Raw genomic sequence first — 26,566 nt, forward strand, 5'->3', positions numbered from 1 at the left:
ATCATCTTCATATTCATTCTGTCTCTCTCACACACACACACACACACACATACCCGTTTTTATTTCCCCGTAGGGACCAATGACTGAGAGGGTACTGGTGGGATCCACCCTTTCTGAATGGTCTAGAGACATGATTTTAACTGCTAAATTCATTATAATTTTTTGTTTAGATGAAAATGACTTGAAACATCAAACACTCTTACATAAATTTTAAACCTGAATTTTTCTCCAGATGGGGACCAGTCCTGACTCACCACCCCCTCCTGGGGTCTGTGATGCTATGTCTATTGGCATATGGTAAACAGCACTGCTGAGTGGTGTTAATGAAATATATATATTAATATTACATTGTATAAGGAATAAATACAATAATCTAGAGTACCAGGGATACATTGTGCACTGAAAAACATCAGATTCTGATTCTAAAATCTAGTTATTAAGCAAATATAGGATTGAACAGTGATATATATACAGTTAATATAATGGATAATATATTTGGCCTCTTTAAGAACATTAGTCTTGATGCTTCTCCTGCAGACTCACATATTTCAACATAAAAGAAGTTGAGCATGATGCCCAAATGGAATTTTGGACCTTTTCTCTTGCTGCTGCTGCTTTTCTGTATTCATTGATGCTCTTTTACTTAAACACAACACAACAACAAAGTCATGCCAGTAGGGTACAACACAAAAGTCAGCCATGAATTGGGAGAACTAAAAGTCAAAGGTCTGTCATTCATGTAGACACATGTTGGCATAGCCTTCATACTGTAGAACTGGACAAACTCGCAGGGCAGCACTAGTTTTTGCAGTCTTTAGAGTGACAAGTCGTACCAGTGTACTTAAATGTCAAAATGCATAGAGGCTGGCAGGTCTGCAACACTGACAGAACCAGAAAGAACAGCATCGCATCTCACTGTTATTATTCGTCAACTGTTTTATTAACATCTCACATGTAACCCATGTGTAACTATCATGATGACCGAGACATATCCAGTCATTATACAATAAGAGCTCCTGCTCTCAGAATACATGACGTTATGTACACTTAGACAGCTGGTTATATGACCAGCTCAACTGAATGTAACCCGTACGGAAATACAAGTATTCAATACATGTGTAAGAATGCATATTATTGTAAAGACCGTAACTGTATACTTGGCCTGTAAGATCAATGCATGTATCAACAAAACATGCACAATTGGAACAAGTGCAAAGACTAATGTGTATCAACACATGTAAGAACAATTGCAACTTTTTCAGTAGTTTCTCTTTGCACTTCCACGACGTATGGCAGTGATGCGATTTTTAACACAGACCTTTACTGCTTTCCAAGTTCTGTTTTTAAGAGCCTCTGGTGAAGCCTCAATACAGCCATCACAGTCCACTTTTCCAGGTACTTTACCACAATCTATGAAAGTGCTCAGTGTCTTTTCCACAGCACGGACTTCTAGCGTGGACCAGCCTCTCTTCTTTGAGGTGTCTGTGAATGGAAAGACAGGGAAAAAAAGAAAATCAGAGTTGGATACTAACAATTTGATTACCAGTTAATTCATTCTTCAGTAATCAGCTTTACCCTTTATTGTTCACGTGTAATTTGAGACAGAGATACTTATTTTAAAAATAAACAGAGATTATGTTATTATTAGGTTCTGCTTTTTCTCAGCTGAACTCCTAAGGTTAGCATTGGATGTATTTAATATGATTTGTAATTTACCCATTTAGTGATTTTCCTGATTACTGTCCTATTGAGGCCTTGTCCCACCTGAGTTTATATACTGAGAGCCCAGCAGATCAGTTGAGGTCAGCAGGTTCTTGCTGAACCATTTGTTTTTATTCATAAACCTTGTTTCACTAAAACCAGTGACTAGGTATGGTGGAGGCTTTTTGTCAGTGAGCAAGTGGAGTGCAGCTAAGTGGTCAAATAAACTTATCAGTCTTAACTTTACCCGACCAAGATGTATTTATTTCCCTGTAGCTACACATATGAAATTTGTAAGGATCAAAACCTCAGGCGCTGTGCAGTCCATTCATAACCTGGCAGAACAATGATCTTCAAGTGAAAGCATTTATATGTATGGAAATAACACATCAACTTGAGTTTGCTTAAAAAAAGGCTGAGCTGGAAATAACCATATATGGTAGGCTGCAGAAAAAAGAGACGTCTATAGCAACTGCAGGTCAGATCAGGATTTTTTTAGAGTCTCAGTAAGAGGCAGAGTACAAATTTCACAGTGGCCCCCTCCCTCTGGGCATTATGCCCCCCCCCAAAAATGTACGCCCTATGGCCACCATGGCCTTTTTACTCATGCTGCTGTCAAAATCTCAGGTTGCTTTGAAAGTGTCTCTGTAGCAGTCCTTGCATCTTGGATTGGCTGTCTGCATATACTAAACTGCTAACTTCTAACTAACTAGTTAACTCTCTGCTCCAGTTGCCAGCACCACCGCTCTCTCTCTGGCCCTGCTCAGACCTGGTATTAATATGCATCTTCACTGATATGATCACAAGTGGTCAGCTCTGAGTAAGTCAGTTCACATCTGCTTTGATATGTGTCTCCAGTGATCAGATATACCTGTTTTGGGGTCATTGATGTCAGTCTCAACAGAATGCTGTCTTATCTTAGCTCTTGAGGATCCTGTTAAAATAATGAAAGATATAAAATGGTAGCTAATTGACAAGACACCCTCACTGTCTGAATGAAAGGCATCTATAGTAAGACAAATATTACCACTAAAAACAGATCAGAGTAAAGCAGGGCTCCACCCTAGTTTCTTCAACACTGGTGCTCCTTGATGAATCCAATCATATCCAATAATCAATAATCCACAGAAAGAAGCAGTGACTTTCATATAACATATTAATTTCTGTACTAATGTGTCCACAGTTAAACTGATTCAAAGATTAGTACTTATTAGCTGCTTTGTGACAATTATTTATATATGTTTTTGTTCCAGTATGAAGACTGGTGGTGTATTGTCATTGAGAATGACAGTCATGCAAATAGATGTTCATAAAATTAAAGCAAACAATTGACATTTATACAACTGAAACCATTTCATGAAATGAAATTAAACTAATGTGTGGGCCAACATATTCCATAGGTGGTTAAATATTGCATGAAAGGTGTGAAATACCTGTTTTAGGGTCATCACTGTCAGACTCATCAGGCTGCCGTCTTTTCTTAGATCTTGAGGATTCTGTTAGAATAAGAAATGATGAGTGCATTGTAACCAACGGCCCAGGGCCTATTAAAGGTTATGCAGTACAAGGTATAAGAGAGTGGCTCTTCTGTAAGAACAGAGTGGATGTAGGATCCTAATCTATCACTGATGTGATATGTTAAAGACAAACTAAATTTAGGGACTGCTGTAAATCTGTGTTTGGACCCAAAACATGACTGTTATTGAAGGTCTCATCTCATTTCTCTTCCTCTTTACGAAAATAAAGAGGGGGCAAATTTTCCTGCTCTTCACTGAGCAGGAAAATTCTGCAAATTGTGTTTTAATTCCATTATTTTTGTAAAGACAGGTTACTAACAAAGAGCTCAGAGTGAATATATATTGTGTGAAATACCTGGTTTAGGGTCATCAATGTCAGACTCAACAGGTTGTTGTCCTTTGTTAGACCCTGAAGGTCCTGTTATAATGAATGAGTACATTAATACATGAAAGTGACAGCTACAGCAACACACCTCACTATCTGAATGAAAGTTAAAATAATAAGTCAGTTATTATCTGTCTAATTTGTCAATATTTGTAAAAACAAGGAAACTGGCATATGGATGATCTTTACGTGCACTCACTATTGGTGTTGGAAGGTAAAAACAACTGACATGTACCCCACCTGATGACTGAGAGCAGAGAGATGAGTCCCTCTCTCCTTCCGTCTCTGAGAGGTCCCTGTCCATAGCTTCTGGGACGTCCTCTGGACATGGATAACAAAGCTTAATATGATGTAAACAGATATTTACTCTTAAATAAACCAAACTTACTTAAGTGTAAGTTGTCTTTACCATTGGCATCAATTTGGATTTGGTCCAGGCTCATTCCCTGGAAGTCTGATAGCCGTCCTTGTTCGAGGGCAAGCAGCACTTTGCTGACTTTGGCTAACTCCAATGTTCCTTCAGGCAGTCTGTAGTACTGTCTATGGACCTGGATGTTGTGACCAAGAAAATTTACCAGTGTGTCCATCTCATTATCTCTCAGGTTGAGGACTGTGGACAGTGATGATACCTGCTTTCTCAGTTTGGTTGAGGAGTTGAGAGTTTCAGGATGCTTGGCCCCACATTGCCTTGCAAGCTGTCTGATGGCATCTGATCCCCTCAAATGAGTCTCTGCTTCAGGTCTGGCGAAGAAAAAGGGACTGTCATCAGGCACACCACAGGTCCGCCGATGTGCAACCAAGGTCTCCATTGAGGACATCATGTCTGGTGTAAGAAGGATGGGAACTTTCCTGTTTCTTTTCCCCCTTATTTCAATGCGCTGAAAATGTTTTTGCTCTAACTCAGACAGTCCTAGTGCAACATCTGAATGGACTCCTGAAGTGTCTCTTAGGGTAAATGCACTGAGCGGCATCTTTGAAACTTCACCCTCTCTTCTGCGATTAAACAAGATCACCTCACAGAGAGTCACGTTGGCCAGCTTAGACAAGTTCTTCTTATTTGGAAGATTCTCCAGCTTGCCCTTGTATTCCTCCCTGCACTTGTCAAGGTGCATGTGCATTTTTTTCACATCTTCTGTGAAAGGAAGGAGCTGAGGAGTGTTCCATTTCCCCTCTTTTAGAGTCTGTAGGGCACGTGATGACACACACACATCCCACTTTTTCTCATCAAGATTCCGGGTTGTCTTCACGTTCTTGAGAAATTCCTCATTATCAGACTCGGCCATCTGTGCTACACCTTCAAGAATATCTGCAATCTTCTTAAGTGCATGGCCCAGCTTCAGAGCCAAGGATGGAGTTTTGTAGAGGTTTTTTTCTTCATCAAAACCAGCAACACCCTTAACTGCTTCAACCACAAAGTTGAAGTTGGAAGGTACATAGAAATCCTCAATTTGTTTCAGTCTGCCAGCTTTCTGTGACAGTTCAATTAATCGTCCTATTTCTCGCATCTTCTGTCTTATGTACTCATGTTTGGTCTTGTCATGTCCATGCTTAGCATACAAATGTTCTCCAAGTCTCAAAATGCTTTTCTCCTGTTTGATAATGTTTGTGACTTCATCTTGGTGCATAGCATTCGCCAGCTCCCAAACCTTTCTTTTAACAGATAGGACAGCACAGACAGGAGTTATTTTTGCTGTCTTCATCTGGATAGGTTCTGGACCGTCTCCCTCTCCTGCAAGTCTTCTGTGATGTCTTGTGTTTCACCAGTGGAACTTCGCTCATAAGACCATCAGGTTTCTCTGAAGTGCTTTCATGTACTGAGTCTTTTGATGGAACATATTCAAAACTACAGCTTTCAGTGCAGCTTAAAGAAGCTTCTGATCCATCAGACACCCTGGAGATCTGTTCGAGGTATGCTTTGGTAATCTGAAAATGGCATATACAAGAAGCTTATAGCTAAATTATCTGCAGGAAACATTAACTATATGTGGAAATGTTAAGTTGCCTATGAGACACCTTTAAAACCTGGGTAACTGAACACTGTCAGAGTTGTGTTAAGAGCTACAAGTTTAATAGAGAGCCACAGAGCTTACTTCTACTGACTATTTTATTTACAGAAGGATTAATCTGAAATTAGTGTGAACTTTGTTTCCTCTTATAAGAGTAAAGGGTCCTGATTTCAGAGTGCAAACTTACAATTATGGTGTCAAATCTTCTCAGCTGTGGTACATCTGGGTCATCACCAACATCGGAAAGTGAGCTAGCAGGCATGCATGTACCTGCGCAGCTGTCACAATCTGGGCTTGACTCCTGTGGTAAAAAACACAAGCACATTTGTGACGTCAGGACCAATTTTCTACACTGCCACTGTTTTAAAAGCAGCCTGGGCCTATGAGGTGGTGTAAAGAACTCTGTGGTGAATGTACAGTTGGGACCAATGTTTGGTAGTTTTTCTGTGTGTGTTGGATTGATGACTTAGCTAAAATCTTAAAGTGATAGTTGTGATTATGTGATGTGCGGTTCTGTGAGGTAGTCGTGGATAGTCAGTGTGTTACAAGCAGTAGATTCAGATCACCGTGCTGCCAGTTTAGTAAAGCAGCAGAAGCACTGGGACAGAAGCAGAGTGATCAACTGCTGTGTTCAGGGTCAGCAGGAAAAATGTGTTTTAGACACTTTTAAAAGACCAAACCTGTGCCTCCTCACACATCTTTTCTTAATCAAAAATTAAAACTTAATGTATAAGAAGCAGCAAATCATAGTCTATGTATGGTTTATGTAGTTTTGCAATACAGTAACACAAGTAAGGTTTGGCTATGCTTTTCCAGATTTATTTGATGATCTAAATAATTACCTAAACAGACAAATGAAATAAATAATCCTATAAAACAGTTTATTCAGTACATAAGGTAAAATTTAACATAAATCTATTTCCATCAAAATATCTACAATTTCCTTTTATCCAGAGAGCTAAGATTTGGGCATTCCATATTCCAGCTATTCACATAATCTCCAGTGTTTCACTAAAATCATATTAAAATATTGCAGTTTGAATATTGTATCATAACTGAAAATTGTGCTGTCAAATAACGACAGTGGCCCCAGCAACATTACCTGTGTTTGGGATTTTATGCATTCCATGTGCCTGGATAAGGATTTACTATGATGCTTCCTCAGGTGATCCAGGCGTGCCCTGAACCCAGTGAGCTGCTCACTGCATCTGCAGGAGGTTAAACATAAAGGTTCATCTACTTGATGTAACATCGGACCCGGAAATACAACATTAAAAAAATCTGATGAAAATATTTATAATTTTAGGAGTTACTTAACAGTTAACTTAGTTATAGGTTAGCCAATAAAACTTTATTATTTCTACATCATATGGAGATAAAAGAAATCAAATCCATGCTTAAACTGAGAAAAGAAAAAATTAACAAACTCAAACTTTCCAGAAGCTCTTACATGACCTTCAAATGGCAAAGGGAAGACTAATTAGCTCATTCTTTATTAAGATGTTCTCACTCATTTAGCTGTGTAAAGCCTCCGGGCCTGTAGCTGAATCAAGACCTTAAACTTCGCTGTAAGTTCATGAACATGTGAGGAGGCCGCAGTCAGGAGCACCGTAGCGGGTTCAGATGCTCTCACACCTGAATATCAGGCTAGCTACCTGCCTTCAGACTGAACCTGAGGCAGGTACACAGTAAACACCGAGACAAACGACAGCCCGTTGCAAAAAACACAGTGAAACGACAGCTCAAAGTCGTAGTTTGCTAAAAATAATATCGTTCAACAGCCGCCAGTGACAAGCTAGGTAGCGTTAGCATCCGCGACCCGTGCGATGCTAATAACAGCATTAAATCAGTAAAAAGTGGCGGAGAAGGAGGCTGCAAACACGATAAAACACGATAAAACTCAAGCCTCCGAACATTAACGCTCATTAAAGCTTTAGTTTGATGTACTCACTCAGTTTCCATCAAGTTTTCCTTCCGCGGCCATGACTCCTCTCGTCGCCGTCCGTCGCCGTCTTGTTTCCCCCTCACACCCGCAGCGGCTCGATAAGGTCCGTCACAGGGGGGGGATGGGCGAGGTAGCGCTGGGGACCGCCAAAGTCAGGAGAGGTGTGTTCCTCCCTCACCTGCTGCCACTGACCGAGGGAGGGGCCCCTAACATCACAGGGTGGGGGGGCGAGGTAGCGCTGGGGACCGCCAAAGTCAGGAGAGGTGTGTTCCGCCCTCACCTCCTCACCTGCTGCCACTGACCGAGGGAGGGGCCCCTAACATCACAGGGTGGGGGGGCGAGGTAGCGCTGGGGACCGCCAAAGTCAGGAGAGGTGTGTTCCTCCCTCATCTCCTCACCTGCTGCCACTGACCGAGGGAGGGGCCCCTAACGTCACAGGGTGGGGGGGGGGGGCGCGGTAGCGCTGGGGACCGCCAAAGTCAGGAGAGGTGTGTTCCGCCCTCACCTGCTGCCACTGACCGAGGGAGGGGCCCCTAACATCACAGGGGGGATGGGCGAGGTAGCGCTGGGGACCGCCAAAGTCAGGAGAGGTGTGTTCCTCCACGGTTCCTCCCTCACCTCCTCACCTGCTCAGGTCAGTGCAGCCAGTTTATTGCACTGCGGAAACTGTTTTACTAAAATAAAAGACATACGAAAGTAAAATATTTTATAAATATGGGTTTTTATTCAATTCTAAATGCTTAATTCATGTTAATTATCATGCATATTATTTATAAATAAACAAGCATGCCTGTGGTGACATGGATTTAACAGGTGTTTGACTGTATGACTGGAACATTATTATTTATTTATTTATCTAACTAATAAAGATTACTAACTGAGTTCAAAGTGGAAGCCTCTACCTGAAGCTGCAGGTAGCAGCGCATTTCCCTCCTGTTCCTGGTTGAGCTGTTCCAAGTTTCTGTGGATGAAAACCCAACATTTCCTGTTTGCGCTCCTTCACATTAAAAGTATTGCATCGGCAAATGTGCATGATGCTTTTATTGTGAAGAAGACAATAGGAAATGTAATATGTTTGTCACAAAGTTAGCAGAGATTATTAGTGGTGCATTTCTTCAATAAAAACAGGTCCAATTAACCAGATATGGACTTAATACGTTGTTTGTTCTGCAGATCAGTTTGAATCAAGATCTGTTTGATTATTTTGAAAACCTATTTTCTGGTTGCTCAATATAAACCTCAGAAGGAAGATCAGCAGGCTAGATCCATTTGCTTCACAGTTGGAAAAAACCAAGTCATTCGCACCCCCCACCCATTCTCTTCTCTTATCAGGCATAATGAGACACTTTAAATCTAAATCTAGGTCTAAATGACTGTTAAAGCTCCTGTTGTAAATCAGAGCTGCACAATGCAAGTGCATAACACTAAATTTCTCTAACACAACATATACACAGCCATTTCAAATATGTTTCATCAGTTTTCCTCAGCCGTTCAATTTTGATGGAGTGAATAAGGTGTAGCATTGACATCTCAGTACCACTTTCATACCAGCTTCCTGCAAACATTAGCAAAGTTAGCATCACAACCACAGTTTGCGGACAAAGGCTAATTACGCTAAATTATAACAGCTAACTGCCACTTAAACAACAGTGTACTGTCAGATGATAAGCTAGCTAGCTAGCTAGCTAGTTGGTACATGCATATTTAATAAAACTCAAGTTTCTAGAACACCTAATACAATAGTAACTCTGTTGTTTTTTAAAACCAGGAACCAGTTTAGACTAAGCCTATTTGCAACAATCACCTAATTTTATCCAGATCCAGCCTCTATAAATTATAGACCTGGGGCCTCATTTTAAACAAAGCCTTGTGTTGAAGTATGCATGAACCTTGTATTTGGTTTATTTCACATACTACTGTATTTATGTCCACCATGCACTATTTTCAATATACATGTTGAAACCAGTTATGCATCAGGCGAAAGGTCAGGCTATCCAAATCTTTTCCAACTTGATACATTAGTTTATCGATGGACATAAATGACTCGCACAGACTAACAGGCTTGTTGGAAAGTATTCTCTAGTTTAACAGGAAAAACAGTAAGTCTCTAGCTTAAACCATTGAGGAGTAAGGATACTCTATGTATATCACATACATGATATTTCGGGATGTATGTGTTCCCATGGGCTTGAGAAGAGTTGATTTTAAATTAATTTAACTTAGAAATTCATTGTTTAACACCCACCGCACACCCTGCCAGCTTGTAGCCTTTTCCTGATATTGGTTATCATAAGTGAATCACTGCTTGAATCAGTACACCTTGCAACTAAATTAGTCAGTCAATTTGTGCATCACATATTTGCACATTGTGTTGTGTCGTGGATCAGTCTGATTACATTGGGCTGGCTATAAATTGTGCTTTAATGTAGGCCGGGTTAACATCATTGTCCCATACTGCTGGTGTGGCATGGCTGAGGGACGACTGGCATTGTCCTGACTGGTCTGCCAGTCCCCTCTGGACTTCCTCTTTGTACAGTATATCACAATATAAATAGTTAAGCATCCTCCAGATATGTTTTAAACTCTGTAAAAATAGTCTGCTATGATAAATATTTTGTTGAAGATGGTTTTCCCACATGAAAAGTAAAAAAAATAAATAAAAGGATTGTGCTATAAGTTCATCTACTCTGATTTTCTCATTTTAAAAAATCTCTATCAGGCCTTGGCCCCGCCCACATCAAAGAGACTCAGCCACATGTTTGAGCCTCAGTCAGACCCAGACTCAAGAGTTTTTGAGGAGTTTAATGTGCACTGAAATCAGCGGCTAGAAGACATATCAGAACGGTAAGCATAGGTAATTGGTTATGTTGTTTGTTAGCTTGCAGCTGGCAGTGGCTGACTTAGTGTTAGTGGCTGTGCTAATGCTAACTCTAGCTCTCTGTACTGACAAGGATACATGCTGAAGGAGCAGTGCGTATCAAGATTGTCAGTGTTAGAGCAGACTCAGATGAGGAGTCTGTTGAGACCAGAATCAGAGACTAGCAGACACATCAGAATGGTTAGCATAGGTAGCATCTTTTATTTGTTTGTTAGCAGTGGCTGACATAGTGTTTGCGGTTGTGCTAATGCTAACTCTGGCTCTCTGTACTGACAAGGTTTAAGGTGTATTTAGCCCCCGTCCCCACAAGTTGACAGGATTGGTTCCTTAGGTTCTATGACGTGGAAGTAAGCTGTCTGAATCTGTTTTTATGAGACTGTCATTGGTTCACTGCAGTTCAAGGTTGAAACACTCAGTCATGGTGTTTCACCCATCATATGTCTAGTATCATATAAAAATATCATATGAACATGTTAACAAGGTGAAACACTTGTTTTAATTGGACAGTCTTTAAATATTTGTTGAGTTAAAACATTTCCTCACATCAAACAGTCCCTTTGGATTCCAGACTGACAATGAAAATTTACCAAGAATTGACTGCAAACAGAATACACAAACTAAAATATATAACTGACTTCAAATATCTCTGAGGAAAATTTGTGATATAGGAATATAGAAATAAAATTTATTTTACCTGACCTTACCTTTGTTCAGCTTTGCTGTTCTTGTTCTGCTGTATGTCTTCAGTAACAGTATGTAAGTTCAAGAGAAACAAAAAACTCAAGTCAAATTTCAGGTCACTGCAGGTCTTTCTTGTCTGTTGTGGTGCGACTGGAGTACATGACTTGTACAGCCATACATAAGGATGTTCTCTATTGTGCATTGGTAGCGGTTTGGGATGTCCGATGCACTTCAGGGTCCTCAGATAAAGAAAGGTGCTACCAGGCCTTCTTGACCAAGTGTGAGGTATTCAGGCTCCATGTCATGTTTTATCCTATTAGACATTTTTGTTAAATTCTGTCCTAATCCAATCAATTCCAAATTATGGCCAAAAATATTTTTTGTGAGGTCACAGTGACCTTGACCTTTGAGCACAAAGATTTAATGAGTTCATCCGTTGGTCCAAGTGGACATTCATACCAACTTTGAAGGTGTTAGGTGTTCCTGATATATTGTGTTCATGAGAATGTGACTGACCTTTTGAATATACTATCATTATTGTCATCATTTCATCATTATCATACAATCATACTCTGCATTTATGTTCAATTTGATCATAAGTATTCTTGAGCTATGGCCACAAACGTGTTTTATGAAGTTACAATAACCTTTGACCACCTAATACTGATCAGTTCATCTTTGAGTGCAAATGAATGTTTGTGCCAAATGTAGTGAAATTCCCTCTGTGTGTTCCTGAAATATTGAATTCACAAGAATGAGAGAGACAGACAAGCTGAAAATATAATGCCCGCGGCCATGGCAACCAGCTAGCCAAGTATTACAAAATATGATTAGGGTTACGGTTGTTTTCATAGAACATTATCATGGCACAGTGAAGATGACCTTTGACCTTTTGGATATAAAATGTCATCACTTTATCATTTCATCCTATTGGACATTTGTGTTAAATTTTATCATAATTAGCACATGCATTCTTGAGTTATGGCCAAAATTGTGTTTTATAAGGTCACAGTGATCTTTGACCTTTGACCACCAAAATCTGATCCCTTCATCCTTGAATCCAAGCGAATATTTGTGCTGTAATGTAGTGAAATTCCTTTTGAGCGTTCCTGATATATCACATTCACAAGAATGAGAGTTCACCATGACCTTGAACTTTGACCTTTGACCGCCAAAACCTAATCAGTTAATGTTTAAGTCCAAGTGAATCTTTAATCTTTAAAAAATCCCTCAAGACAGTCTTAAGATATCACATTCAATAGGACAAAAATGTGGTCTGTGAGATCACAGTGACCTTGACCTTTGACCTTTGACCACCAAAATCTAAATCAGTTAATCTATCAGTCCGAGTTGTAAATTGTAAGGGATTCCTTTGAGGAGTTCCTGAGATATTGTATTTACAAGGTCGACTAGTTTTATTATTACATGAATATAATTTTTTTTTATTTATTATTTTTTCATAAGTATTAATTTACATTTTGTATACTTCTGGTGACCACAATTTATATTATCTATTTTTTTTTCAAAAATAAAAAAGCTTTGAAAGAAGTTATAGTGATTGAAAGGGTTCCCCTGTTGATTTTAGACATAGTCATTTGATAAAATTAAAGTTTGATCACATATTTCTTCATGAAATATGAATTTTACTGATATACACACTTTTACACACTCTCAGGAAAATGTCCCCACGGGTGCAAATTTACACACTGCAATACCATCAGTGGCCTCCGGGGGTCAAGTCCGACACACACCATGTCTTGAAAATTGACTTCGTGGGGTCCATTTTTTTTTTTCAAAAAAACTGCACCAGGCATATCAGGAGGCTGTTTTCTATTGGTTGCAATGCTCGTGCCTGTGGGGACCGAGATTTGGTCCCCACGGGTAAAACTGGTCCCCACGGGGTGAGTGATATGTCAGGTCAGGGTCCTCACCAGGATAGAAAAACAAACACACACACACACACACACACACACACACACACACACACACACACACACACACACACACACACACACACGTTGTTTATAATTTACTCATTGTTTAATTAGAGTGTGGAACATTTTAATGAAGCACAGGATAGGTGTTTTTGTGCATGTGCTTGTCTGAAGAGACTAAATAAATAATAATAAATAAATAATAATAATAAATAAAATAACACTTCAGTAACACTTTGACTTTCCATTTATTTTGCAATCATTTTCATAGAGGTTATAATGCTCATAATGCTAAACAGAAACAGTAACTAATGTTTTATCCAACACATGGAAGTTTGAGGTTGACCAACAGTAAATGTAATCCATGCACGCCCTCTTGTGGTTGAGGAATTCAGATTGTTCAAAGGGCCCTCTAGCCTCATCTGCGTACAGAGCACACGGAGTATGTCTCGTAACATGAAATAGTTGTTGTTTCTTCCTGTGATGTGGTTTAGACAACAGCACCTGATGACCGGCATTCTTGGATTGAAATAACCCTTCCTTACAGATTAGTGAGTAAACTTAAAGGAAGTCAAAAAACACGAACATGATTTAGGATAAAGCTCGTAAAGAATGGAAACCACTGAATTAATGTGATACTAATTATTAGAGACACATTATCACAATTTATTCCATTCAAAGTTTGTTATTAGCCAAGGGAAAGTCATATGATGCCAGAGAAACAGGACAAATGAAAAACATCGGATTTTAATATGTGGGCTTTGATGATGAGTTCCATCAGTTCCAATAAAAAGACTGAATCATTTGAAACTGAATCAGACTGAATTTCGAAGAATGAAGTCACCCACAGATGTCACCCTCTGTGTTCAGTAACTCATATGTTAAGTTGGAATTGAAAATCAATAAAGGCAATCAAATTAATGTTTGCTGTTTGTTGTATAAGCCTACATAACATGTACAATGTACAGGGGACATGACCAAAAACACTTTGATGGTCCATAGTCACCTTTCCTTCAGCTATAGAGGAGCCATGTCTGTGTGTGCAAGTACCGAAATGATATAAAATGTTTGTTAAACTAAGCATAAACAGTAGCTTTACCTTACCCTTACATTTACTGCAAAATTACAACACCTTCCCCCGATTACATGAAAATAATAATATTTTTTTTTGTTGTATTTAAACCAGCAGTTAGTTGAGTTTAACCCATATAAGGATACATACTGACTCAGAGCTGCCTAGTACACATCAGATCAGTTGTGTGTCCGGACTGCCAGCTGTTTAAAGGTCAGTGGGTCTCTGAGGTGGTGGGCTGTCTGTAGGCCTGGGGTGTGCCTGTCTTTGAGCTGCCTTTGAACAAGAGGTCATCTCTCTCAAAAGCAGATTATATTTAACAACAAATACTTCAATATTTTGTTATGTGTTTCAATCTTTGCCATTGTTCAGTTTCGTTAGGATTAGAATAAAGGTTGTCCATACTTGGCCTGATTGTTTTCTGATTGTTCTGTATTTGATGTAGTATCAAAGTTATCATTTGTATATATTTAAATTGTATGTGTCATACTTTGTGACCATGGCTTCCTTCATTTACAGCACAATAAAAAGGCACATTTCTGTGCTGATGTATATTGTCTCAACTTCCTGAAAAGATGACATCAGACCCATGCAGCACAACTAAATGCACATGAATGCACCGGATTCTGTTTGCCACCCACCCAAAGGGCATTCAATGCACTGTGTCTGTTATATGTATTCCTGTTGTGTGTATGTCAGTGTACAACCTGTTTTCTGACGCAAGCGGGGGTGGCAGACCAGTGATGCGGAGCACTCACACTCACCTTTAAAATCTGTCACATGCACATCCGTCACACACATGCAGATCTTTCTTCAGGGACGAACACATCACAACCTTACGGGTGAGAGGAAAATATTCATCTGTTATACCTTTGACAATTGTGTTATTCTGTTTTCTGTCTATTTAATTAATTTCCCTAAATAACATGTTTTACTATTTTTGATGAAAGGAAAAAAGTTTGGATTTGAAAGACTTCACACTCAAATCGTGTTAAATCGTCAGAAAATAACTATGTGGGTGCTTGGGAGGATCAGGGAGAGCGTCGAGAGCATTCCTCTCGAGCTGAGTCGTTACATGGGAAAGAGTGAGGAGGATGTCTTTCTCTCGTCGAAGACCAGCCTGTCTCACCATCTGCACAACAACATCCTCACCCCAGACAAGATCCCAGAGTTCTGCCTGCCCCCGCGGCTTTGCAAGAGAAGCACTCTACTGGAACCAGAGACAAGCCCACCTTACCTGCACAGTCAGAACCAGATACCCAAGAGCAGCACTTCTTCAAACACTACACATGTAAAGATGAAGGACGTGAAGACAAAGAGTGGTGATGCATCAGTGGCCTGGAAGGCTACAAAGAAACCTTTGCCGTTCTCTGCAGAGGGGTATGGGCTGGCTGGGATATATGAGAGCCCCAACACTCGAAGGAAAGAGTCTTTGTTCCACTCAAAGTGTCCTGTTTACATGCTTGACAGAAGCATTACTACTACACCACCCAGGCTGGCAAAGGAGACAAACCTGCCAAAGAAAACTTTATCTGGGTTTTTCCCTCTGTTTTCAAGCAAGAGCCTGTCAGAGACAGGCAGCACAGAAAGTGAAACACCTTCTTCCAGTGACTCCTCCCCCCTCAGCTCTCCTTATAGTGCTAAATCCTCCCTCTACATCCCAGCAGGCAGCCGTCGTCTTAAAGGAGCAACATCTTGTCCTTCATTAATTGACAGCAGGGAGAACAGAGGGAGATTGAAGAGGCGGGATTCAATTTTAACAACCTCTCCCAGTAGCTCTGCAAGCTTAGAGGGAAACTCAGTCACCCTGGCCCCACCTGTCCTCTTCCCACTGGATGTTCTACAGTGCCAGGAGAGACTTCGGCGTGAGCACGTCCTCCCTTTGCTGGGCCACGGTAAAGTGCGCCTCTCTGCCGAGCGCACCACATTCTCCACCAACAAATTCTCATCACTTTCCACGGTCAGAGTCCGTGTGGTGTCTGTGGAAGGCCTGCGGGATGACGCTGACCGACGAACCCTGAACTGTGCAGTGAATCTCTGTCTGACCCCAGGGAAGCTGCAGCAACAAGAGAGCGCCACCATCAGGAACTGCCGCAGCCCTGTGTTTAATGAGGATTTCTTCTTCACAGAGCTGAGTCGAGTGGATCTGCTGGACCTGCAGCTGAGGTTAAAAGTGGTGGATAAACCTGCAGCTGGAACACTGAGGAGGGGGACTGTGATTGGAGTGATCACCAAACCACTGTGTCAGTTACTCCCTCTTAATAAATGGGTAGAAGACTAGATGTTTCCCTTTCACAAAAACGAGAAAATACCACTTCTATAACTTTTTTTGTGTAATATTTGTACTCAATGGGAACACGGCACATCATATGTATGATATAAACATTATGTCTGAAGATAATTAATACAATGTGTACAAAAGAAAAGGGTCGAGGGGGGAGACATGAGAAATATTGTGTGTTTGCTAGGTGAGCATTTTGCAGCTGCAACCCTATGTAAAATCTCTTGCCATTCATACCCATCAACATTTGCTATAACAATGTAATATTTTCAACTGTTGTGCTTGTCTCCTGCACTCAAATGGACAAAAAGTGAGCAAAAAAGTTGATATTGATATCAAAACATCACACTGTATGATGAATCATGCCTGTTTCAGCCTGTAATACTGATTAAAATGTCATAGAGGTTTGTGGAAGCCTTCTTGTTGTTTTTTAATATAATTGGTGACTATGGTTCATGTTATTTTATATGCTGATTTTGGTGCATCCTCCTCATCTGAGTCTGGGTCTGACTGAGATTGAAACATGTGTGGCTAAGCCCCTCAATGTTTCCTCAAATGTTAACCATCTTGATGCACACTGCTCTTTCACCATCACTGAAACCTTGTCAGTAAGGAGCACACGAGTTTGCATTAGCATTACCACTAACAATGTGTCACCCACGGCCGGTTACAAGCTAACAAGCTAACATACAACGTAAACAAATAAGAGATGCTTTCTATGCTTCTCAAAAACCATATTAAACAAAAGATTAATAATAGCAGAGTATTTTTGCAGTTGAAACGTGTTGATGGGAGCTTTAAAACAATAACTCATTTGCTTGACTCACTGTTACACACAAGTAAACAAACTTAATTCTGTAGCATAAAATATATTTTTTTGGTTTTCTTGCTTAAAATGTTTGTGTTGGAAGTCAATCTAAACTAAAATTGAAATCTCTGGTTTTGTCCTGCTTATTACAAGAATCAGGACTTTCCTTCAAAATTATGATTCAGAAATTGTCATTTCTGTTTGTATCATGTCTCAACTACCATAATGCCAGTCAGAGCTATGCTCTTGTCTTAACTGGTCCAGGACTCTGCTGCTATTGTGCACTCATTGCCACAAAGTCTCAAAAAAGCCAAATAAAAAGCAATAAAAACTTATTTGTTTTTTGCTTTGGCTTTTTCTTGAAATTCTCCTCCCATAACTTTCTAGTTTGTGGTTTGCACCTTGTGTTGTTTTTTTTTTTTTTGTTTGTTTTTTATGTCCTGTTTATCTCCTTGCCCTTCTGTTAAAAATCTTACAGCACAGATTTGAAAAATTACATAAAAAACATTTCATTTGTTGTACTTACTTACCTATAGAGTGCTGCAGGAAGGATTTTCATGTTTCATTCTACGACAGAAAATACGTCAGTAAATAGCCCTGTGGTGACATCTTTCAGTTCTCGTGTATTAAAAGCATGGATGTATTATAAGAAGGTCTTATAATAGGCGGTTGCTAACAAGTGGCCAGATGAGACTACAGGGTTGTCGGGGGCATTAAACGTCATCAGCCCGAACAAGAAAACGGATCTGCTCACCGTCTACTTTGACCGCCTTGTTGTGTTTATACTCCTGGAAAATATAACTAACTTCGTGAGATGAAAGGTTTTTGTAGAAGACCTAGGTGCGCTAAATCAAGCTACTAGATGGAGGTGTAGTGGTGGTGACGTCGAAGTCATGCGACAGTGTTGTAGTTCGTTTATAGTCTAACTTTAGCTTTTTTACTTCTGGCGATTGTATTTATGCTTAAAAAATAAATAAAAGTTGTGTTCATGTGTTAAGATTATCTTCCAGAACAAACAGTGTAAGTATTATAAACCCTTTGTTGGCCACAGACCTTATTTTCTCCAGTAATCCTAAACACAATGGGAAATCTCGCTGGCTTTTTTTCCCCTTATCCCATTGGGATAAAATACGATTTTTGTCGTTGGAACCAGGGTGATGGAGTAACTTCCAGGTCAGGTTTACTCAAGGTGCTGATGATAAGCGTACAGGAGAATAGCTTGACCTAACAACATAAAAACATTTAATTTAATTTAATATCTCTCATATTGTTAATCATAAACAGGGCCAATATACTGTTTGGTTTCATCAGTTAGTAATAAAAGGTTTTGATTTTATGGGTATGTTATGTTGCCAGTATAATAATGAATATTATTATAACATAATTTAACAGTATGTTTTAAAATATTAAAATATTTATTACTATTATTTATCAATATTATTTTGTTAACATCATTGTCAAATAATTAAAATTTTATTTATGAATAATTAATTGAATAACTATGAATCTCCTCATATCTTTCTATGAAATGCCAGCATAAGTCGGTTTACCATTAACTTACCTAGGGCCCCCTCTGTCCCATTGCAGCATTTGGATGAACTTTGCCTAAAATAAAAAAATGTATTGCGCCTACGGCATGACGTCACAGCACCGCCCACCGCAGGCCGTCTAATCTGACGTTGTGGCAAACGAGTCCCCAGAATGTAAACATGGTGACAGATAAATGAAAGAAACGCCAAAATGGTCTTCGAAAGCTTGGTGGTAGATGTCCTGAACCGGTTTTTAGGGGACTACGTTGTCAATCTTGACAGCTCACAGCTACAGCTTGGCATATGGGGAGGTAACTGAACTTGTGTATGTCATTTTATTGGACTAGCTCGTCCGCCAAGCTAGCTAGCTAACGCTAACAGACGCTAGCCACCAGGCGTGTGAGAGAGACTCGCTCAGCTGTCAGTGTCAGTTTATCTGTCCCAGTTTGGCTGTGTTAGCAAGACAGGGCAGCCATTTGCTACTTCATGGACAAATTAATCAGCATTGTTAATTTCTGACTGCGTTTTTTTTTTTTTTATGCCGCCAGGCTGTTTGCTCAGTTACACATGCGAGTTTCAGAGAAGCGAGCAGTTTGGGGTCACACCCTTTCACACAGCCAGGTTATGACTCGCCACTGTGTTTCTTGCTGAGCCCTTTTTGCAAGCTCTACCAGACACTGACAGTCCTGTTCAATCGATGCAAATGAGAGGCTTAGAAGAGGGCCACTGTTAAACATGTACCAACTTGTAAAACTCAGTCAGGGTGTGAACTCCTTCGTTTTACTAAACCTATATTATCACAGCTTAATATCTGCTGCTTTTAGTAGCAGGTGTAATAAAGAAGTTTTTCAGATGTTGTGCTTGATTAGTCTTATACACATGCATGCACAGTTGAGTCTCTTGGGGCTTGTAGAAATGATGTGTGTGTCATAAATGGCTTTAATAATATATGTGGTCCATTGACCAGAGTGTTGTGTTAAGTGAATAGACAAAGGCCAAAGACCTCCTCTTTAGATTGGACTGTGTTTCTATTGGCCTCAAAACACAATACTAATCTATTTGTCTTATCTTAATGTACATAGTAACAATCAGTAAACACGTAATGCTGTCATCACAGGTGATGCTGTTCTTACAAATCTTGAAATAAAGGAAAATGCCTTGGTAAGTTGCTTAAAATTGCAATTAAGCAAAATTAGTTATCTGTCCTGTCTTTATGGCATCCATGATAGATTTGTGTTACAATTATTTACTGTTCTTTTGTTGCAGAGTCAGCTTGACATTCCTTTTAAAGTGAGAGCCGGCCATATAGGTGAGATTTTGGTTACTGTCCTCGTCTGTTACCTTTTCTTTTGTACAGAAGAACATTTTCTCATCTTGTGTTTCCATTGAAAGGACGGCTGGAGCTTAAGATACCGTGGAAGAACCTCTACACCCAGTCAGTGGAAGCCACACTGGATGGTGTCTATTTGCTTATCGTCCCCACAGCAAGTAAGATACGCATCTAAATCCAGCTGAAATGCATAAAAAGTTCTCATAGTACTCATAGTTAAGTACTCCTGTACATCATAGTGTGTACAGTACTTTTGATTCTTACCATTTCAGTAGAGATATAGAGTACTTTAATGTTATTATGGTTAAGATCCCCATTTTACATAGTCACAGTCAAGGTTTTAAGAATTCAAAAACACAGTAAAACATCTTTGCATTTTATTGACATGTATTATAGACAAAAACAATTAAAACATTTCAAGTAACAGTAATATCAAGTTCAGTTTAATGAATAACCCTTATGAGAAGCAGACACAAAGCAGTGTAGCACAGTAGTCAGACAAAGGATGTTCCTCACTTATTCATGACCCTAATGTACTTGTCAGGACAAACAGGAAACTCAAGCTTAACCTTTTCTATAATTCTTTGTTTTCATGTATGTGCAGACAAATAATCAGTCCTATTGATCCCATTCTTTTCAGGTATAAAGTATGATGCAGAAAAGGAGGAGAAGCAGCTACAAGAGGCTCGTCAGAGGGAGTTACAGCGGATAGAGGAGACAAAGCTGAAGGCTGCTGAACAAGGTCAGGGTTTCGCTTTGATTTTTAAGGGAACTTGTGTGTGTAACTGTGTAAGTCTAGCAAATATTCTCTGTGTAAATATAAAGTCAGGCATTTTTGCTTCCTAGTACATTTTAACAGGTTTCAGACACACTCAGAGAGACAGCAGTAGCAGCCAGTGTTACTGTTGGGTTCAGTAGCCAGAAGAATAGTCACAGAGACTAAAAAGCAGAAAAGCATGGCTGTTTGGAGTAGATGCAGCAGTAAAAGTTGGAGGAGCAGAGATTCTAAAATTCATGTTGTCATGGTTTGTCTGGTTGTGAGTTCCTGTGTTGTACGTGGAGCAGCCGAGCAGCCGCTTTCACAATTAACATTTTTCTGTGATTTAACACTCCTGAGCTGTTTTGTTTTAGCCTGTGGCCAACACATCTATTTGAATACTAAGAGAAATGCAACAACATTGTTGCTATATTTTATTGTAACTGCATTTTTATCAGAACAACTCAATTTGTCATTAGATCAATAAATATTACAATAGCGTGGAATATTTCTATGTTTGTCCATTTAAAACTATTTACTGCACTAATATAAAGACATGAAGATGGAATATCTTCCTTCAAAGCATTCACATTTTGAGCATCAATAATTGCATGTAGGTGCAGTAGTCACACTGCAAATGATGCATTGTAACAGGAACTAGGGTCAGTAGTCGGGTCATATTATGCTAAAAATAGATTTGCTGCTTGATAACTTAAAATAAGGAAGATTTGTGTATTTCATGACATGTTGAATAAAAGTTAGCTGCTGGTGGAAATATTACAAAAAATTAAATGATGTTACCAACTTATGGTGAGATGCATGGGGAGCTGGTGCGTTGCATTTAAAAGCAAGGATAAAAAGATTTATAATAAATTTAACTATAAATTTCAGCATGCAGTAATGAAAGCTAAGGCCAACTGCTGGAATAAATTAGAACCTTTACTGTAAGTGACTGATAGAAGGCGTATGTGAAAGTCCTTCATATGTATCCTTCTTTATCAAGGAGGTCAAATCCTTGTCTCTAAAGCAAAGCTGCAGGGCCACATCAGGTGTCATCGTCTTCTTTGTTTGTGTTTGACAGAAAACCCCAAGTTAGAGAAGCAGGACACCTTTGTGGAAAAACTTGTCACTCAGGTCATCAAAAACCTGCAGGTCAAGATCTCTAACATCCATGTACGGTATGAGGATGATGTGAGTATTCAAGCTGACTCAGCTTAGTGATGTATGTATGCACATTACATTTACATTTACTTATTTATCAGACGCTTTTATCCAAAGCAACTTACAAGTGAGGGACAACACTAAAGCTTCAGTGCAGCATGGATCACGCAGAGTAAATATAGTCTTTACCTCTTCATTGGCTAATCTGTTATTTCTCCTCTTCAGGTCACCAATCCAAACTGTCCTTTGTCATTTGGAGTGTCACTTAAAAATCTCAGTCTTCAGGTAATGCGTTTTAATATCCCTGAGGTCAGATTTGATAATATATTATATCCAGCAGCGAAGGTGTTCTTCATTAACTAGTACACAAACATAATTGTACATATGTTAAAAGTAAAGTTATCTTGTCAAGGCCTTTACTTTACTTCTTGTTTTACAGACGGCTGATGAGAACTGGAAACCCAGTCTCTTGGATGAGAATTCCAGGCTTTTCTTCAAGGTAAGAAATTCAGCCGCTTTTGTACTTTATAGCCTACACATTTACATTTAAAAGGAAATATCAAGTGTATTTGATTACTTTGAACCCTTCAGAAACAGGAAAACATTTGGGGGAATTTGAACCAGTTGGTTTGGTTCTATGACATGTGTTTGTCAGCAGTTGTTCTAGGAATTTTATGTCCTCCTAACCTATGTTTGGACCATGGTCCAAACTTTAGAAATTATTGCACACAGTCAGTTCTGTTCTGTCATCATCGTAAGCAGCTGCACTTCTCTAATTCCTTTGTGTTTTCCTTCTTCTCAGTTGGTTCGACTAGACAGCTTGTTTGCCTACTGGAATGTCAACTCAACACTCTTCTCCAATCACAGTGCAGATGAGGCCTTGGTGAGTCACCCTGTTATTACTGTGTTGTACCTTGTCTCCACGAGCATGGATTTACAGTAGGTATGCCATGTCTTATTCCCTCTATATTAAGCCACCATCTCATTAATGTGGGCACACAGAACAAACTGAGCCAGTTTGCACTTTAGGGCAGCAGTAACAGAGTGACAATATAAAAGGTCTTTTTCTTAAATCCTATTAAAGCCTTTGCAATAATTCTCTTGGCTTCTGCAAATGCTTCTGAGGTTAATGCAGATTTTATTAACCATTCATTTTATCACACAAAGGCTCTTTCTAGAGTGGCCCTAATGGGTATAATGTGTATAAATGTAGTTTGTGATAATTTACTGGCACATGTTGTAAATGCATTAAGAAAAAGAGGCAGGAAATGTTAAGAGATTGAGAAAATATTGAGTAACGCAAACAGGTACAGTGTTGATCAAGCTTCTCTTACTGTTTTTTGTAGCAATGTCTTCAGAGCAGCATGGAAATCCACAGCTCTCTTCCTGTCAACCATGACTTCAGTGAGTGTCTCATTGTCACCCTTTACTCACATTTCTATGCTGTTATTTAACATGCTCACTTAAAAAATGGCTAGACGACTTAATTAAACCCCCCTAAAGCTACATATTATGTGACAAGCATAAATCACTATTTTGCGTATACAATGTGAATTGCACTTGGTAACTAATGTTTTGTTCTGACACCTCATTGCCTGAAAAACCTGTGAATCACACAGCTTGAATCACCACCGCCAACGCATTTTACCAGATTTTCAGCACATCTCAACAGATTTTGTTTCAGTTGTGGGCACAAGCTCACAGATTTTTGAATGGCTGACCTTGCTAAAGAAAAACATATTCACAAATTTTAAATCCCTCTAAAATGCAGGTCCATCCAGTTTTTAAACAGTCCATTTGTTGTTGCTGGTCCACAGTTTTTCGTCCCATCTCAGCGGATGCTAAACTACGAATGAATCCCAGGTCAGATGTGGACTTCTCCTCTCCTAAAGTGGACCTCATGGTCAATCTCAGTGAGGTGGCTATTGAACTCAACAGACCCCAGGTAGGTGTGTGTGTGTTGTGTATAAATTTGTTTATTAGAGAAAGAGAGACAAGCTCAGAGTAGTTCAGTGATGATGACAGCACTTCTGTCAGTACTCTGTGCCCCCAAGTAATTGCTGACTTCCTCTCTTTCCAGTACATTAGCATCTTGGAGTTGCTGGGCTCAGTGGATATGATGTCCCGGAACCTGCCATACAGGAAGTACAGACCCGTGGTCCATGTTCATAGGAACGCCCACATATGGTCAGAATAACACCGTCACAATTGACTTTGAATTTTAAATGACATTTTACCACCATTGCATGTCTTGGTGCTTAGTGTTGCACATTGTGAAGTTGACTGTAATTTTCTATGTTGCGGCGGCCTAGGTGGAGGTATGTGATCACAGGCATCCTGGAGGTAAATGTGAAGCCACGTCTCCATATGTGGTCATGGCAGCACATTCGCTGCCACCGGCAGATGGTGAAACGATACAGAGAGCTCTACAAGACAAAGATCACCAGCAAGAAACCCAGCGAGGAGCTGCTCAAACAGCTAGAGGTGGGACAGGGCTAAACTGAACTGAACTGAAGAGGGGGGATGTGGAGGTAGGAGGTAGATAGGGATGGATATAGCAGTGGGTAGTAACCTTAGAGCTGCAAAACAATACCACAGAGAGACCTGGCTAACCAAAGACAATACATTTCCTGCCACGTCCCCCTCAGCCAATTTAATTTCCTGTATTATGATACGTTGATTTCAAATAGATAAAATTAGTGGGTGTATCTGGATTTAATGAAACTGAATTGAAGATTTGTAGGTGCAGAGGCCAAAGTAAGTATACAAGAAAGGGGAATTGGTTCAGGGAGTTAAAAGCATTTCTGCCTATTTATTTATTCTTTTTGATTAGCAGCCACATTGCAGCCAGCCTGTCCTAAGTATAATTGTTATTCAGCTCTATGTGTTTGGCTTTTAATTCTTTACATTTTTTTCACCCTAATTAAACTTCTCTGGTGGGATATTACTGTTAGTGAAAGTTGCTTCTGCTTGCAAATACCTTCTTTACTACAGTGACCATAAATCATTATGGTCCAATCATTATGGACAAAAATCATAATGGTCACTGACCTATATGAAATGTAAAGGTAATATGTTATGCAAATAGTTCATTATAATGGCATTACCTTCTCAGCATATTTTCATTAATGCAGTTACTCTTTTCTCTAGTCTTAAGTACTTTCTCCCATATCCAGTGTTCAACCCTATAAAGGTATTGATTGCATCGAAGATTGCAGGTGGATGTTGTTATTCAGAGAAATACACCATTAACTCTAAAGCTACCTTTAGTATTTATGTGAGGTCTTTTTCGCTGTCTCTCATCTGCTCTGTAAGCATCATCTTTTCCTGTTGTGATGGAAAATGGACATTGAGTAATTAATGTATTCCTTAGGAGCTTGAAGCTGCTAAAAGCCCTTATTGATTTATGTTGTATCTCTGTTCTTAGGAGCCTGAGAAGACCTTGGATATTTTTAACATCACATTGGCCAGACAGCAGGCTGAGGTGGAGGTAAGCTCCCTGTCTCACCTGTGATGTGCATCTGCACTTTTTAGACTACTGACTATTTGTCTATAGTATGAATTGTATCAAAGTGTAAGAGCTGTTCTTAATTTTATGCTCTATTGTAGCTCAGTTGTTAATGTTCTTCCAGTCCTTATAGCCCCAAAATGAAACATTGTAAGAATACAGAAAATGGTCTGTATGTTTCCATGTATAGACTGTTTATATTATAGAAAAATATAAACAGAAAACATTGACAGTACATGGCCTCTTCAAGATGAGTTGATAGTGGATGTTTCCAGAAACATACCACATACCATATGACCAAAGTTAAAAAAAACCAAGCACAAAACATGAGGTGGTTGAGGCTGAGGTGTCATAGTCTCTATGTTTATTTGACCTGGTTAGAGGTTCTTACATAATCTTAACTTTGCTGTTTGTCATAACTGACATGTTCAGTACAACATTTGACATACATGCTGATATATATTGGTGACCGGAAAAGAAGTATTTTGCTTTGGATTAATTTCCGTTGACATATATGATGTAGAGAATATGTGCTTCTATGACTTGTGGTCTCCGCACTGGTGTAAACCAAATAATGAAACACACTTAGGCCTAATTCTCAGATGGAATTATAACCGTGGAAAACATACTTTATTTACAGTTCTAGATTTTGTAACCATCCTGAGTGTCAGATGCTGCATTTGTCATTTGTTGCCAGAGATGAAAAGTTGGAGCTCCTGACTCCTTTTTTTTTATTGTTTTTTTTCTTCCCCAGGTGAGCAAGGCAGGTCTGCGCATTTACCGTCCTGGGATAAAGATGGAGGAAGAAGAGTCTCAGGGTTGGTTCAGCTGGATGTGGAACTGGGGAGGAGAGGCTGAAACACAAACAAAAGAACTCAAGACTGGAGGTATGATGCATCCAATAAATACTGGGATAAAGAAAACAGCAAGACATTAACATAAAAAAATATGCACAGGCCAAGACAAAAGCAAAATAATCCAGTATATTTTTGTAGTAACAGTGTATGCTGTTAGCTAATACTTTTCCTGCCCTGCATATTTTTTATGTTCCATTTATTCACCCTTACCCTGTC

General features: G+C 39.4%; 3 protein-coding genes and 1 long non-coding RNA gene across 8 annotated transcripts in view; 2 read left to right on the plus strand and 2 right to left on the minus strand.

Moving 5' to 3' along the window:
- Positions 1–918: 918 nt before the first annotated feature.
- Positions 919–7,700, minus strand: LOC139624178 (uncharacterized). 2 transcript variants are annotated; one of them, XM_071483063.1, is made up of 10 exons: positions 7,561–7,700; positions 6,712–6,817; positions 5,797–5,910; positions 4,233–5,526; positions 4,013–4,151; positions 3,844–3,924; positions 3,574–3,636; positions 3,135–3,197; positions 2,573–2,635; positions 919–1,482 (listed from the first exon to the last, which is right to left on the minus strand). In XM_071483063.1, the coding sequence occupies exons 4-10, from the start codon at positions 5,301–5,303 to the stop codon at positions 1,259–1,261; spliced, it is 1,704 nt and encodes a 567-aa protein (XP_071339164.1). In that variant the 5' UTR covers positions 5,304–5,526; positions 5,797–5,910; positions 6,712–6,817; positions 7,561–7,700; the 3' UTR covers positions 919–1,258. The 2 variants fall into 2 exon arrangements, with proteins under 2 accessions (XP_071339164.1, XP_071339166.1); XM_071483065.1 differs by having other exon boundaries at positions 1,346–1,482; positions 3,839–3,924.
- A 5,624-nt stretch (positions 7,701–13,324) lies between these two features.
- Positions 13,325–18,521, minus strand: LOC139624805 (uncharacterized). Of its 2 annotated transcripts, XR_011691753.1 has the most exons (4): positions 18,262–18,521; positions 17,739–17,775; positions 14,884–14,954; positions 13,325–14,395 (listed from the first exon to the last, which is right to left on the minus strand). It is a non-coding gene; the product is annotated as an uncharacterized lncRNA (long non-coding RNA). The 2 variants fall into 2 exon arrangements; XR_011691752.1 differs by lacking the exon at positions 18,262–18,521 and having other exon boundaries at positions 17,739–18,186.
- On the plus strand, positions 15,077–16,884 carry LOC139624804 (C2 calcium-dependent domain-containing protein 4C). Its single transcript, XM_071484170.1, has one exon. The coding sequence runs from the start codon at positions 15,132–15,134 to the stop codon at positions 16,398–16,400; it is 1,269 nt and encodes a 422-aa protein (XP_071340271.1). The 5' UTR covers positions 15,077–15,131; the 3' UTR covers positions 16,401–16,884.
- A 342-nt stretch (positions 18,522–18,863) lies between the features above and the next one.
- The window catches only part of vps13a (vacuolar protein sorting 13 homolog A), a 39,218-nt gene continuing 31,515 nt past the window's right edge, over positions 18,864–26,566 (plus strand). For 2 of the 3 annotated variants that reach the window (XM_071483066.1, XM_071483068.1), the window contains exons 1-15: positions 18,864–19,048; positions 19,855–19,898; positions 20,004–20,046; positions 20,130–20,225; positions 20,708–20,809; positions 21,906–22,015; positions 22,211–22,270; positions 22,425–22,484; positions 22,788–22,868; positions 23,332–23,389; positions 23,803–23,930; positions 24,066–24,172; positions 24,298–24,469; positions 25,413–25,475; positions 26,248–26,380. In XM_071483066.1, the coding sequence (XP_071339167.1) occupies positions 18,949–19,048; positions 19,855–19,898; positions 20,004–20,046; positions 20,130–20,225; positions 20,708–20,809; positions 21,906–22,015; positions 22,211–22,270; positions 22,425–22,484; positions 22,788–22,868; positions 23,332–23,389; positions 23,803–23,930; positions 24,066–24,172; positions 24,298–24,469; positions 25,413–25,475; positions 26,248–26,380 (1,357 nt within the window). In that variant the 5' untranslated portion in view covers positions 18,864–18,948. The remainder of the gene's footprint in view (positions 19,049–19,854; positions 19,899–20,003; positions 20,047–20,129; positions 20,226–20,707; positions 20,810–21,905; positions 22,016–22,210; positions 22,271–22,424; positions 22,485–22,787; positions 22,869–23,331; positions 23,390–23,802; positions 23,931–24,065; positions 24,173–24,297; positions 24,470–25,412; positions 25,476–26,247; positions 26,381–26,566) is intronic. The other variant, XM_071483067.1, reaches the window with a different exon arrangement.

Source organism: Trachinotus anak, unplaced genomic scaffold (assembly GCF_046630095.1).
Source record: "Trachinotus anak isolate AG129_WGS33_773 ecotype Australia unplaced genomic scaffold, CSIRO_AGI_Tana_v1 ptg000008l, whole genome shotgun sequence".
In the NCBI taxonomy this organism is placed as follows: domain Eukaryota; kingdom Metazoa; phylum Chordata; class Actinopteri; order Carangiformes; family Carangidae; genus Trachinotus; species Trachinotus anak.

Bases quoted from the DNA above. Each gene is read 5' to 3' on its own strand.
- LOC139624178 (XM_071483063.1), bottom strand. From the start codon at position 5,303: ATGAAGACAGCAAAAATAACTCCTGTCTGTGCTGTCCTATCTGTTAAA. The intron at 3,925-4,012 runs GTAAAGACAACT...ATCCATGTCCAG, and splicing joins AATCCAAATTGATGCCAATG to AGGACGTCCCAGAAGCTATG. The intron at 3,637-3,843 runs GTGGGGTACATG...TCATTATAACAG, and splicing joins TCTCTGCTCTCAGTCATCAG to GACCTTCAGGGTCTAACAAA.
- LOC139624804 (XM_071484170.1), top strand. From the start codon at position 15,132: ATGTGGGTGCTTGGGAGGATCAGGGAGAGCGTCGAGAGCATTCCTCTC.